This window comes from Acomys minous (assembly GCF_964271855.1).
Source record: "Acomys minous genome assembly, chromosome: 3".
In the NCBI taxonomy this organism is placed as follows: Eukaryota; Metazoa; Chordata; class Mammalia; order Rodentia; family Muridae; genus Acomys; species Acomys minous.
The window spans coordinates 94620191-94633192 of NC_140485.1; the positions used below are offsets into that span (position 1 = coordinate 94620191).

General features: G+C 45.7%; 1 protein-coding gene across 2 annotated transcripts in view; it reads left to right on the plus strand.

Annotated features, from left to right (window-relative positions):
* The first annotated feature begins 1023 nt into the window (after positions 1 to 1023).
* The window catches only part of AFG1L (AFG1 like ATPase), a 171038-nt gene continuing 159059 nt past the window's right edge, over positions 1024 to 13002 (plus strand). For both annotated transcript variants that reach the window (XM_084774452.1, XM_084774451.1), the window contains exon 1: positions 1024 to 1284. In XM_084774452.1, the coding sequence (XP_084630578.1) occupies positions 1143 to 1284 (142 nt within the window). In that variant the 5' untranslated portion in view covers positions 1024 to 1142. The remainder of the gene's footprint in view (positions 1285 to 13002) is intronic.

Genomic DNA, 13002 nt, shown 5'->3' on the forward strand with positions numbered 1-13002 from the left:
TTGTCTTCCATAACTCCCAGCTAAACGCTCAGGCCTTTTAGATGCGATCCATAGTTGAAGGGTTCACATTTTAAAAACTTTATTTAAAGGGCCTCATGTAGGCCAGGCTGGCCTATGTAAGTACGTAACTGGCCTGCTAATCCTGCCGTCTCCCTTTCCCAAGTGCTAGGATTACAAGTCTGTGTGCTATTCCTTCCCAAACTGGTGCTGGGGGTGGGGGTGGGGTGGAACCTTGGGCTTCAGGCACGCTAGCAGAATCCAACACGCCCTGCGAAGGCTTTATCTTTCGTTAAAAGTTAATCTTGCATGGGCTGGAGAGATGGCTACATAATTAAAAAGGATGAGTAGCTGACAAGAGTTCGGTTCCTAACACCCAACCCCTGGTGACTCACAGCCGCTTTTAAGTTCAGCCAGCTATAGAGGGTCAGTGGCTACTTATGGCCTCCACAGAAATTGCTTTGGCTATAACACACACACACACACACACACACACACACACACACACACACACACACAAACATACTTAGACAAAAACACACTCTTTTTCAAAAGTCGAATCTCCTTACTTCACTATAACCGCGCTCTCTTCTTGACTATTTGTCATTTGTCTTTAACTAGCCTCAAATGGGGGCAATCGCTTACAAGTTAGTTGCTCTTGTTTATCACAAACACATCTGGGGCCATTTCAGATACTCGTCAGAGACACACGTTGGACACCGGAAGAAAAGAAAATTGAGGGTATATTATACAGGACTGGACTAGGTAACGACCCACTGGGCCACCTACCTATTCCGCACTCTTAGAAGGCGCAGGAATTGTTACTACAAGCCTCAGTGAAACTCCAGCCTGGAAAACCCTGATTCCCTCCGGGCAGGGCGGAGAGTTCGTTCCTGTTGGCTCACGGTGGGCGTGGCGCTCCCTCTTTCGGGCTCCGCCCCCTTAGGGGCGCGCTGCCTGTCGGGACTGGTAGTTCCAAGGCCCACCGGAAGGCGTGAAGCGCAGGCGTTTCTAAGCTTGAGGTCACCTCTCTTTTAACGCTCCCTGGTTCTCAGGCGTGGCCTCCTGGAGCGCCACGGCACCCGGCTGCTACGCCGCGTCTTCTGGTTTTTCAATAAAGTTTTCCTCCCTGTACGGAGCTCAAGATGGCGGCCTCCTGGTCGCCCTTGGTTACCCTGCGCTCCGCGGCGGCGTGCAGCCGGCTGACTGGGAGAGGTGTTGGGTGCGGGGCTCGGGTCGTCGCAATCCCTCCTCCGGCCCCTGGCCCTGGGAAACCCCTTTGGAAAGGTCAGTGGCCGTGTCACGAGCGGGCCGCGCAGGCCCTGGGGTCACCCCACTCTCTGGTCTCTCCCAGCTGCACCCCTGGTTCATAGGATCCTAGAGAAGAGTTCGTGTCTCTTGTTGAGCTTTTGCATTTAGTTGCCCTGAAGGAGCTCTGAGCACCCCAGACAGCTGCCCACCCACAGTATCTTCCATCTGAGGGTCAGAGGTCAGCCCAGTTCTTTCCTAGGCAGCTGGGGAGCTGGCGAGCTCAGGTGTGCCAGTGCCTGGGATGGGGTAAGCAAGAGTGGGGTTGCTGCCTGGGGAGGCTCCCACCTCACCCCATCCAGGTTCTTAAGGCTGGTGGTAATGGGCTAAAAAGTCACGTCAGAGACCCTGTGCCCTACCCCCACCTCGTTCTAGAAGCAGTCTCAAATGAGGGGCCTCTTCCTAATGTTCAGATTCCTAGAGGTGCCAGGTTTTGGGGGAAGGGAGTGTTGTTTTTGGTCACTGGGCTTCGATTCATTCCTTCTACTGTTGTGTGTTTGTCAATGAGTGGATTCTACTTTGACTAGTCAAGCCTAATTTATTGTTTGAGACGTGTGGTCTCACTGTGTGGTGCAGGCTGGCTTGAAACTTGAGCTCCTGCTGCTTCCGGTTCCCAGAAGGGCTAATTTTACCTCTCTGTTCACCGAATAGGTTATTCAAAGACAACAAACCCTGTGTCGTTGTTTCCTCACCACCTAGGCCAGTGATTGGGATCTGAGGAGCAGATAGTTTTGAATGAATGAAATTATTCTCACGGCCTCCCCCATCCACAATTGTGCTTTTCCCTTTCTGATCTCCAAGCGCTTCTTTATATGCCTTAATAAATTGATATAACTTTACAAAGTATATATGTTAATACTGATTCTCATCAGCTCAAAAGATTCCGTCATTGAAATTAATACTAGAACTATCAGCCTTAGGTGGCTCAACTGGCCAAGGGACTTGCTGTCAAGCCCTAGTTCAATTCCCATGATCCCACCACTTGTACACACACACACACACACACACACACACACACACACGTAACATTTTTTATGTAAAAAATTCCCTTCCATTTTATAAACGAGAAATATTGAAATTTAAATCTGATCTGTTGAGTCTGATTTAGTTTCTGCTCCTTTCTTGACCTCCCATAACCCACTCCCCCCCCCCACCTCCTAGCTGACTCCCCCAACCCCTCACCCCCCCCCCATCAAGAAATAACTCCGGGGCTTATTTAGTATTTGCACTTCAGTTTTATGTCCATTTTCCCCTCTTGTTTGAGGTTTCATTTAGCAAAACATTGGCTTACACAAAGGAAGGAACTAAGTGATGGAAAAGGCGGTGAGGAAAGGAAGGGCGGGGTTTTGCTCGATTTGTGGGCAGCACAAAGCTGTGAACCCGAGGTCTCCTGTGTGCTAGGCAAGCCCCCTGCCGCTTAGCTGTATTTTTAGTTCTCTTCACTTTGGCTTTGGGGTGGGGTCTAAAATTGCATCCTAGGCTGGCTCTGAATTCACTCTGTAGTTCAGGTGGGGCTTGATGCTGTGGGCCGTCTTCAAACTCCCGAGAAGCTGGGATTGCCGGCCTGTACCACCAGATCTGGCTGATCATGCCTTAGTTTTTTTCTTTTACCACCTTTTATTGTATGTATATGAGTGTTTATCTGTCTGCACGTATGCATTCTACATGTATGTGTGGTGCCTGCAAGAACCAAGCCTGAGTCCTCTGCAAGAGCGGCCAGTGCTCTTCTCCACGCGGCCATTTCTCTAACTCCTTTAAATTGGTTTGATGTTACTTTCATACCAGGCCTGCCTCAGCCATTTTGTAAACTCCACCTTGAAAAGCGTATGGGCCCTGAAATGCTACTCATCAGGCCCTTTAGGAAGCACATTATGATCTTCAGCCTGGGATATGTGTATCTCATACTTATTGGTATTTTCTGCTAAGTTCTATAGCCCTGGCTGTCTTTGAACTCACAGAGGTCCTCCTGCCTCTGCCTCTGCCTCTGCCTCCTGAGTGCTGGGATTAAAGGTGTGTACCTGGCTAGTTTTGAACTTCTAAATATTTAAGGAAAGACTTTTTTTTTGTTTTTGTTTTTGTTTTTGTATTATTATTATTATTATTATTATTATTATTATTATTATTATTATTATTATTATTATTATGCATACCATGCTCTGCCTATGTGTACACTTGCAGGCCAGAAGAGGGCACCAGATCTCATTACAAATGGTTGTGAGCCACCATGTGGTTGCTGGGAATTGAACTCAGGACCTTTGGAAGAGCAAACAGTGCTCTTAACCTCTGAACCATCTCTCCAGCCCTGACTTTTTATTTTTTAGACAGTAGAGATGCCATCCGTGCTCAGGGGCTCAGGTGATAAGTGTAGCATTTTTTTTTTTTTGCCCCAGGCTGGATCATCACAGCAAGTTTAAGGCCAGCTTGTGCTACATAGTGAGTTCCAATCCAGCCCAGGCACAACAAAGCAACAAACACCTAACAATGAAGAAATCGTATGACAACACCGTTGATTCAGTTGATGTCTTAAACTAAATGTGTGAGTGAATTGGGCCCCAGCTCTTGGAAGGGAGGCAGAATCACAACACTTCACATTTGATAGCTAATATGTGATGAGCCTTCTCTCTTTTTCTTAAAAACAAACAAACAAACAAACAAACCACAAACAAAACCAAACCCAAAAAACCAAAATATTTACATACACACACACACACACACACACACACACAGAGAGAGAGAGAGAGAGAGAGAGAGAGATGTTGTTTTTGTTTTTTTTTTAAAGAAGATCTTGGCTAGAGCTGGCTTAGAACTCACTTGCTATGAGTTCACAAGGCTGGCCTCAAACTTGCAGTCTCCCTCTCTTGGCCTCCCAGCTGTCATTACAGGCGGGAGCCACCAGCCCCAGCTGAGCCTGTTCAGTATTCTAGGCAGTCTCCTGGCCATTTCCTTTCTTACAATCTGCGCTTCGTTTGTTTGTTTTTCAGCCAAGTCTGGAGAGAGCAGCATATGACCCTTACTGGTTTTTATGGTTCTGAGGGAGAGAACAGCCAGAGGCGAAGCTGGGATGGGGAGCCGCCATTTGGGTTCAAAGAGCCAAGGGGGCAGGCTGTCTAAGCTTAGGAAGCTACTAGAAGAGATTTCTTTCAAAGCGATGTGGTCAGCTCTTTCTGCATGTGTGCTCCGGGAAGCAGCAGGCATGCCTGTGTGGGGGAGTGAGGGGCGTTGAACCTGGAAGGAAGTTCAAATAGTTGAGAAGGTACTTTGGTCAGGCCTAGTTATTGCTGTGGTAAAGATGGCCAGGAGGGAATTCAGAGATGGTTTCTTGGTACGATTGACTGTCCTGTAGTTAATAACGTAAGGAAAACTAAGTCAAAAGGAGAAACGGAACCCAAAGGAGTGATTCCATATTTTGGCTTTTTTTTTTTTTAAATAAAACAATTCAGGGCCTATGGAAGGAGCACTTAGAGCAGCAAGCACTTAGAACCACCATCTCTCAAGCCCTGAGGTTCAGTTTGTGATGGTGGCAGGCAGATGATCTGGGCAGGTTTCTAGAGTAGAAAGTCCAGAGGAGGTTTTCCATGGCCCAGGAAGAAGGCCTCCATGATACAGGAAGAAGGCCTCCGTGGTCCGGGAAGAAGGCCTCCATGGTCCGGGAAGAAGGCTTCCATGATCCGGGAAGAAGGCCTCCATGGTCCAGGAAGAAGGCCTCCATGGTCCAGGAAGAAGGCCTCCATGGTCCAGGAAGAAGGCCTCCATGATACAGGAAGAAGGCCTCCATGGTCCAGGAAGAAGGCCTCCATGATACAGGAAGAAGGCCTCCATGGTCCAGGAAGAAGGCCTCCATGATACAGGAAGAAGGCCTCCATGGTCCAGGAAGAAGGCCTCCATGATACAGGAAGAAGGCCTCCATGGTCCAGGAAGAAGGCCTCCATGGTCCAGGAAGAAGGCCTCCATGATACAGGAAGACGGCCTCCAAGAAAAGCAGAGCACACGTGGAGATCTAGGGTAGACACCAAAAAGGAGAGTGTTTCTAGGTTTTCCAAAATACAAAAAGTGCTGCCTAAAATTCTGCTTTATTTAAGCTTGCCTGAGAAAAATGTGTTTCGTGGAGGCCAGAGCCTATGAGGGCCACGTGCCATGATTTCTCTTCGTAGCAGCACCTTTTGGAAGCAGGTGCTATATTTTTAGGTGTTGCTACTGAATGGTACCCTGTTTCCCTTCAGCTCAGTCTGATCTTCAGCACAGGAGCACGAGAGATCCCACCCACCCACCCCAGTGAGAGTGGGAGTAGCAGCAAGCCCCATTCCACCACATGGCCTCGTAGAATTAGTAGTAATGTAGACTGGTGGTTAAGGAAGTTATCTTAGGACTTATTTCATGTGGGGTGTGTGTGTGTGTTGAAGGCCAGAGGTCAACTTTGAGTATTGTTCCTCAGGGTCTATCCACTGGCTGTCTTGAAAAAAAGGTCTTGAGCAGGCCAGGCTGGCTGACCAGTGGCTGATAGGGATCTGCTTGTCAGCTCCCCAGCCCTGGATTGTGAGCGTGCTCTGACTGCCGCGCCAGGCTTTCTGAGAGGGCTGGGGATGAAGGTCAGCTCCTATGCTTGCGCAATAAGAACTGCACACACTGAGCTGTCACCCTAACCCTGTGATGTCCTTTGCATTTCTCAATGTAGTGACTGTGTTTATGTGGAACAATTCAAGCCCGTTAGCATTTCTTAGTAGAAATGCTTCATACCCACTCTTTTTCCCCTCAAGACAGAATTTCTCTGTGGAACCCTGGCTGTCCTGGAATTCATTTTATAGACCAGGCTGGCCTTGAACTCAGAGATCTGCCTGCCTCTGCCTCTCAAGTGCTGGGATTAAAGGTTTGCACCAACCAGCGTCACCTTCAGGTTCTCTCTTGAGAGTGCTTTTTTCTTTTCTTCTTTCTTTTTTCTTTCTTTCTTTCTTTCTTTTTTTTTTTAGGATTATTTTTTAAAAGACCATTATTCTTTTAAACACTAGCTATAGTTCTGGGATAAACTGAGGGTTAGGTGCACTAGGGCTGATCTATAAAAGGGCTGATTAAAACCCCACAAACTTCAGGAGCCCAGAATGGAGCTTCAAAAGCTTCATGGGCCAGGTGACGGTGGCGCACGCCTTTAGTCCCAGCACTGAAGGCAGAGGCAGGTGGATCTCTATAAGTTCGAGGCCAGCCTGGTCTACAGAGTGAGTTCTAGGACAGCCAGGGCTGTTACACGTAGAAACCCTGTCTTGAAAAACAAAACAAAACAAAACAAAAGCTTCATCCTCCTTAAGTAGGTGATGAATGTGAGATATAAATGGTTTTGGTTTGTCTTTTCATGAAAAGAACCACAGTAACAAAAGATGTCAAAAGCCTAGAAATTGCTGGTACAGTATTGGGGCAGTATAGAAATATGCTATCGAAATTCTCCAGCAACAACAAAAAAGGCATTTTGGTTTCTGCACAAATGAAATACTAGTTTTCTTATGCTGTTTCTTTCTGACCTGTGACCAAGCTTTGTCCTAGCTTTCCTATTTTGTTTTGTTATTTTATTTATGTGTAGGAATGTTTTGACTCCATGTATGTCTGTAAATCGCTTGCACTCTTGGTGCCTATGGAGGTCACAAGAGGGGGCTAGATTCCCTGGAGCTGGAGTTACAGACAGTTGTGAGCTGCCTTGTGGGTTCTGGGAATTGCACCCAGGTCCTCAGCTGGAACAGCTCGTGATTAATGAGCCTTTTCTCCAGACTCCTCTTCAAAGCTTTTTTTTGATTTTTGTTTTTGTTTTTGATACAGGGTTTCTCTGTGTAGCCCTGGCTGTACTGGATTCACTTTGTAGACCAGCCTGGCCTCGAACTCACAGGGATCCACCTGCCTCTGCCTCCCAAGTGCTGGGATTAAAGGCGTGCGCCATCATGCTTGGCAAAGTTTTTTTTTTGGGGGGGGGATCCAACTGTTACTCTCTTCTCTTGAAGATGTCTGACGATGACCATACTTTCATGACTGTGCCTGGCCTTGTATGAATTAGTCTCTCCATTTTTGTTTGTTTGTTTGTTTTTTAAAATTTTTTGGTTTTGTGAAAGTAACTTTTTTCGGGGCTGGAGAGATGGCTCTGCGGTTAAGAGCACTGACTGCTCTTCCGGAGGTCATGAGTTCAATTCCCAGCAACCACATGGTGGCTCACAACCATCCACAATGAGATCTGGTGCCCTCTTCTGGCATGCAGTACATAAATAAGTAAATAAATAAATAAATAAGTAAATAAGTAAATAAATAAATGAAAGTAACTTTTTCCACCTGATGTAATTGTCATCTCTGAGGCTTATTGCTTTCGTCTGCTAACCTAGGCTCTGTACATCTTATGTAGATCTGGAATGTTTTCAGCTTCTGAGACTTACTGCTGAATGAGGTCACCCTTTCTAGTACTTTCTAAACTCTGTATATAGTTTATTATATATATGTGTGTGTGTGTGTGTGTGTGTGTGTGTGTGTGTATTTTATATAAATGTGTAGTAGGTAAAGCGGGGCTTTTTATTAGAACAAAAGGGGGAATTGTGGAGGAATTCCTTGAGTGGATGTAGCAGTTGTCAATAAAGTGCTGTTTAGCCAATCAGCTGGGCAGAATGACAGGAAGTAGAAGGTGGGACTTCCACAGGAGGTGGGAGGAGCCTGGAGGGCTTGACAGTTAAGAGTTGAGGGTTGGCAGTTGGAGGAGAGAAGCCACCTGAGAAGTACCAGATTGGCAAGTGCTTGGGGTGTGTAGGTTATGAGGATTAGAGTAGTTTGTTGTTAGATTAGTAGCAGTTTAGACTCTGCCCAGGGTGGTGCTTGCAGCTTTGAATTACGTTTCAGTCTCTTTGTGTCAGTTATTGGCATCCTAGGCCAAATGTAACAGCTGGCTGGTTCAACTCAGCTGTTCTGACCTAAGCGCCTCTCCAAGCTGACTGATTCAAATTGGCTTCTGACTGAATTGCTTTGCTTGGCCTTAAAATAACTCAAGCAATCTGTTTTAGTCTCCTGACTCCTCATCCTCTGTTTAGTTCTTGTCTACACCTGTGTCTACCTTGTTTTCTCTTTAACCTGTCTCTATAAAACTGTCTCAGTAAAAACTACCTCCTCAGCACCAACTGAACTGAACTCAGCTTCTCTGCCTGCACCCTCTGCACTGACTCCCAACTCCACTCCACTGAAGAGAACCAGCGGAAGAGAACTGACTGAAGAGTACTGACTGACTAGAACTCAGAGATCCTCTTGCCTCTGTCTTCTGAGTGCTGGGATTAAAGACATGTATGTACCACCAGGCCTGGACCTAAGCTTTTCTTTGCCTGACACTCGCTCTGTACCAACCAGGCTGGCCTTGCTCAGAGATCTGTTTGCCTCTGTCTCCTAGAATTAAAGGAGTGTCTGTATTCCAACCAAATCACGCAGACCTAGAAGGCCTTTGGATGTGATTCCTTGCCAAAGCAGCTATGTTATCTCATGTATCCCTGGCTGTTTTGGAACTCGCTCTGTAGACCAGGCTGTCTGAGCCCATGGGACAAATCAAACCAGGGTTTACCTGAAAGAGAGGGTGCGGATTGAAAGTGGGGACAGAGACTCGAGAAATAAGGAGTCAAGTCTGGAAATTTCTGATCAAGACTCTCTTTAATGCCGCCGAGTAAGACTTTATATATAGCAAGGTCAACTGGACCTATTGTAATCCCACTTTCCCTAGCCCCCAGGCAAGAATACAATTGCCTGAATAGCTCCCTGTAAGAACTTCCTTAATCCTCTGGGTAGTTCCCTGTAAGGATTTACCTATTTCTCTGGGTAGATAATCCAAAAATAGCTTAGAACAGGAGACCTCCTTCAGCAGGGGTCAACAACTCGAGGGTCACAGTGTGAAGCCTAAGCAGGGGATTTCTAGCATGGCTGAATTTAGCATGGCTCCCCACACCAGGCTGGCCTTGAACTCACAGAGATCCACTTGCCTCTGCCTCCTGAGTGTCGTATGAATCTCTTAACCACATCACACTGCTTTGATGATTTCTTCTTTTAAAAAAATTATTAATGTTGTGTATGTTGTGTGTCTAGCGTGTGTGGGTGTAGGAGTTATGGCCCACGTGTGGAGCTCAGTCAGAACAGCTGTGCGGGGTCAGTTCCCTTCCCATCTTTATACGTGCTCCAAGGCTCGAACTCAGGTGGTCAGGCATGTGCAGACAGCACCCTTCCCTGCTGAGCCACCTTGCTGGCCCTGGTTCTTTCTTCTATTGATGTTTTCATCCTACAGGCCGCTCTTTTCGGTCTGTGTTCTCTCCCAGGTGGCAGTTTTCAGTTATGACATTACAGAGCCCGAACATGCAGTTCCTTTTTTTTTTAATTCATGTTTTAAATGTACTCTTTGACAACTTAATGCATGTACACAGTGCGTTTTGATCTTCTCTACTCCCCCAAGACTCTTCCGACACAACCCCATTCCACCTTGTCCCCTTCTTTTCTTTTTTTTTGTTTTTTGTTTTTCAAGGTTAGGATCTCACTATGTAGCTCTGGCTGTCCTGGAACTCATTATGTAGACTGGGCTGGACTCAAACTCACAGAGATCCACCTGCCTCTGCCTCCTAAGTGCTGGGGTTCATGGACCACTATGCTCAGCCTTTTTTATTTTTTTATTTTTTATAACCCACCAAGTGTTACCTATATTATTAACATTGTGTGGGGTGGACACTGGAGAATGGGCAATGTAGCGTGGATACACTACCAAAGAAAAATTATTCTCCCTCCCTCATCAGCCACCAACTGCTAATAACTCCTCAGCTAGGGGTAGGGTCCTGTGGGCCGCTCCCTCATTCATGCTGGGATGTTGGCTGCCTTGCTCTTGTGTGTTTAACCATTATTGCTGTGAGTTCATTCAAGCAACAGTCCTGTCATTTTCAGGATACAGTATTTTTGTTTGTTTGTTTTTGTTTTGTTTTGTTTTGTTTGCCACTAGTCCCGTTCTCTGGCTCTTACATTCTTTTTGGCCCTCTTTGGTGTTCCCTGAATCTTGGTTGGGCATGTGTATTTGGGAGCTGGTAGAAGTTGATATAGATGTCCCATTTAAGGCTGAGCACTTAACGGTCACTACTCAGCACTTTGGCCAGTTAGTTGTGAAACTCTGCGCTAACTGCTACCCACTGTGGGGCGGGGGGGTGGAGGGGTGGGGGGAGAGGAATTCTCTAACCAAGGTTCTGTGAGTATAGGTGAACGTATTTATTTATGTTTTAATTAGGGTTTTATATTTATTTTACATACACTGGTGTTTTGTATGCACGTAGATCTGTATGAGGGTGTCGGATCTCTTGGAACTGGAGTGACAGACAGTTGTGAGCTGCCATGTGGGTGCTCGGAATTGAACCCAGGTCCTCTGGAAGAACAGCCAGTGCTGTTAGCTGCTGGTCCATCTCTCCAGCCCCAAGTGAATATATTTGGAAGGCAGTTTGACTACATGACCATCTAGCAAAACAAAACAGCAGTAGTAGGTCCTCTCCTTGCCATGTCCCAGTGATACCCACACCCCCACCCCCGATGCATCCCCATCTTTTGACTAGATTTATAGCACCATGTTTGAATTCCCTCTATGGAGCGAGCCTTAAATCCAGCAAGAAAGTAATTGGTTGCTCCCATAACGGTTTTGCCATCACTACACCAGACACATCTTGTTTGGCAGGTCAGTACTGTGCCATTCAGGGTCCAGCTGTGGGTAAGACCATTGATGTTTTCTCTTCCTTTGTGGCTGGTATTGCCTCCAGCACTGATGAAAACTAGTTGCCAGGGAGGAAGTTTCTATTTTGTCCTTTTAAAACCCTTTCCCAGTTGTGCACATGTATGGTGTGGAGTACAATACTTAGATACATAGATACCGTACATAATGATGCTATCAAGATAATTACCAGTCTCATCTCCTTCAACCTGCATCACTAATTTCTGCTGGGAACCCCCAAACTCCCCTCTACCACATCATAAGACACGTAGTAAATTGTTATAAACTGTAGTCATCCCACTGGATTTTGATACCCGTTACCTGGCCTTCCTCTGTCCCCCTTCATCTCTAGCCTGTCAGCTGCCAACTACTCAACGCTTGACTTCTGTGGAACTCAGTTCTAGCTCCAGGTATAAGTGAGAACGCGCAGTAGGCAGCACTTGTCTGTCTGTGCCTGGCTTGTTTCACTTGCTGTAATGCCATCCGGCTCCGTCCACGAACAGGCATTTCTTATGGTCCTTCTCTCATAGGATTATCATATGCCTCATATTTTAAATGCAGCTCCAGCAGACTCCGTTTTAAAAATCCCCACTTGTATGTGGATGAATCTATCCAGGTGAAGATGAGCTGGGGCTAGAAATGTGGCTCATCTCAGTAGGTAGAACACTTATGTAACATGCACAGTGCCCTGGGTTTGATACCCCCATAAAACCAGATGTGGTGGAACCCACTTATCACCTCAGCACTCAGGAAGTGGGGACGGCAGGATCAGAAGCTCAAGGTTATATTTAGCTCCGTCGTAAGTTTGAGGCCAGTCGGCCCTTGTGAGACCCTGCCTCAATTAAACAATGCAACAAAGAGATCAGTCATTTTCTTTATAATTTGAAAGAAAACAGATCTCTTAGGCCTCATTGTCAAATAGCGTGTGAACAGGGCGAATACTAAGGAGTTACTCAGTATGCTGTGCCGTGCCTGTGATTGCTTCAGAATGCTTTTATTCAGATTTTTAGGCAGTATTTTACTGATTTGTTATCATGAAATTTAAAGTACTGCTCCCCCCCCCCCTTGTAACGTTATACACATCGGCACATTTAAGATTAACTACTGTCTAACGGAGAAGAATGATAACCAGGAAGCATTTAGTTTTAATTTTCATAATTTTTCTATTTAAATCAAAAGCACCCTTTTAAAGCCCCCAAATCAGCCTTTTATAAGTAAAGTAAATCATCGTGTGATGCATGCCTTGATGATGGCTTATGTTGTTTGTCTAAAGAAAGAGTTTAATTAAGATTTGATTTTCTTTATTCTGCACCTTGTTTACTCATCACCAAATCAAACACAGGTCTTTAATGTCATGGAGAAGGCTTGACTTTTTGAGTCCTTCACGACCATTTCAGTTCTCAAAAAAGAAGCTGAATATTTATCTTTTGGGTATGATTAGACCGTGACAGAACACAAAGGAACTGCCTCTGACCCCAGGAGAAGCTTCTGCCACCATAGCAGGACATCGCTGGCCAATGGCTACTATTGACAGTTTGCTGGAATCAACACAAATGTACAAATAACTCAGGAATAATTTGTACACAGTATTTGAATGATGTTTAATAAATATGCATTAAAAATCTAATTACAGTAATGAAGTTTACAGCTGAGATTTTAATCCAGCCCTTTAGAAATATTAAATGTGTTTTTCCTGATTGTGCATTTTTCTCACAGCAGTTGGGTAAACATTTTAAACTAGAAATCGAAATGCCTTATAGAGTTTTGATTTCATTTAACTAAGCATGGGTTTTTTCCCCTCCTTTGTGAAGAAGTGAAGATTCTTCAGTCTGTAATGTTGAAGAATTTTCTGTTAGTTCTGTCTTAGGACCAGCAGACATATGTGCTCCCAGATGACCACTGACACGTGACCTGGAGAGCTTTGACTGCCATCTTAATTCCATTCTGGGTCTACTTTCTTGTCTTCAGATGGAGCT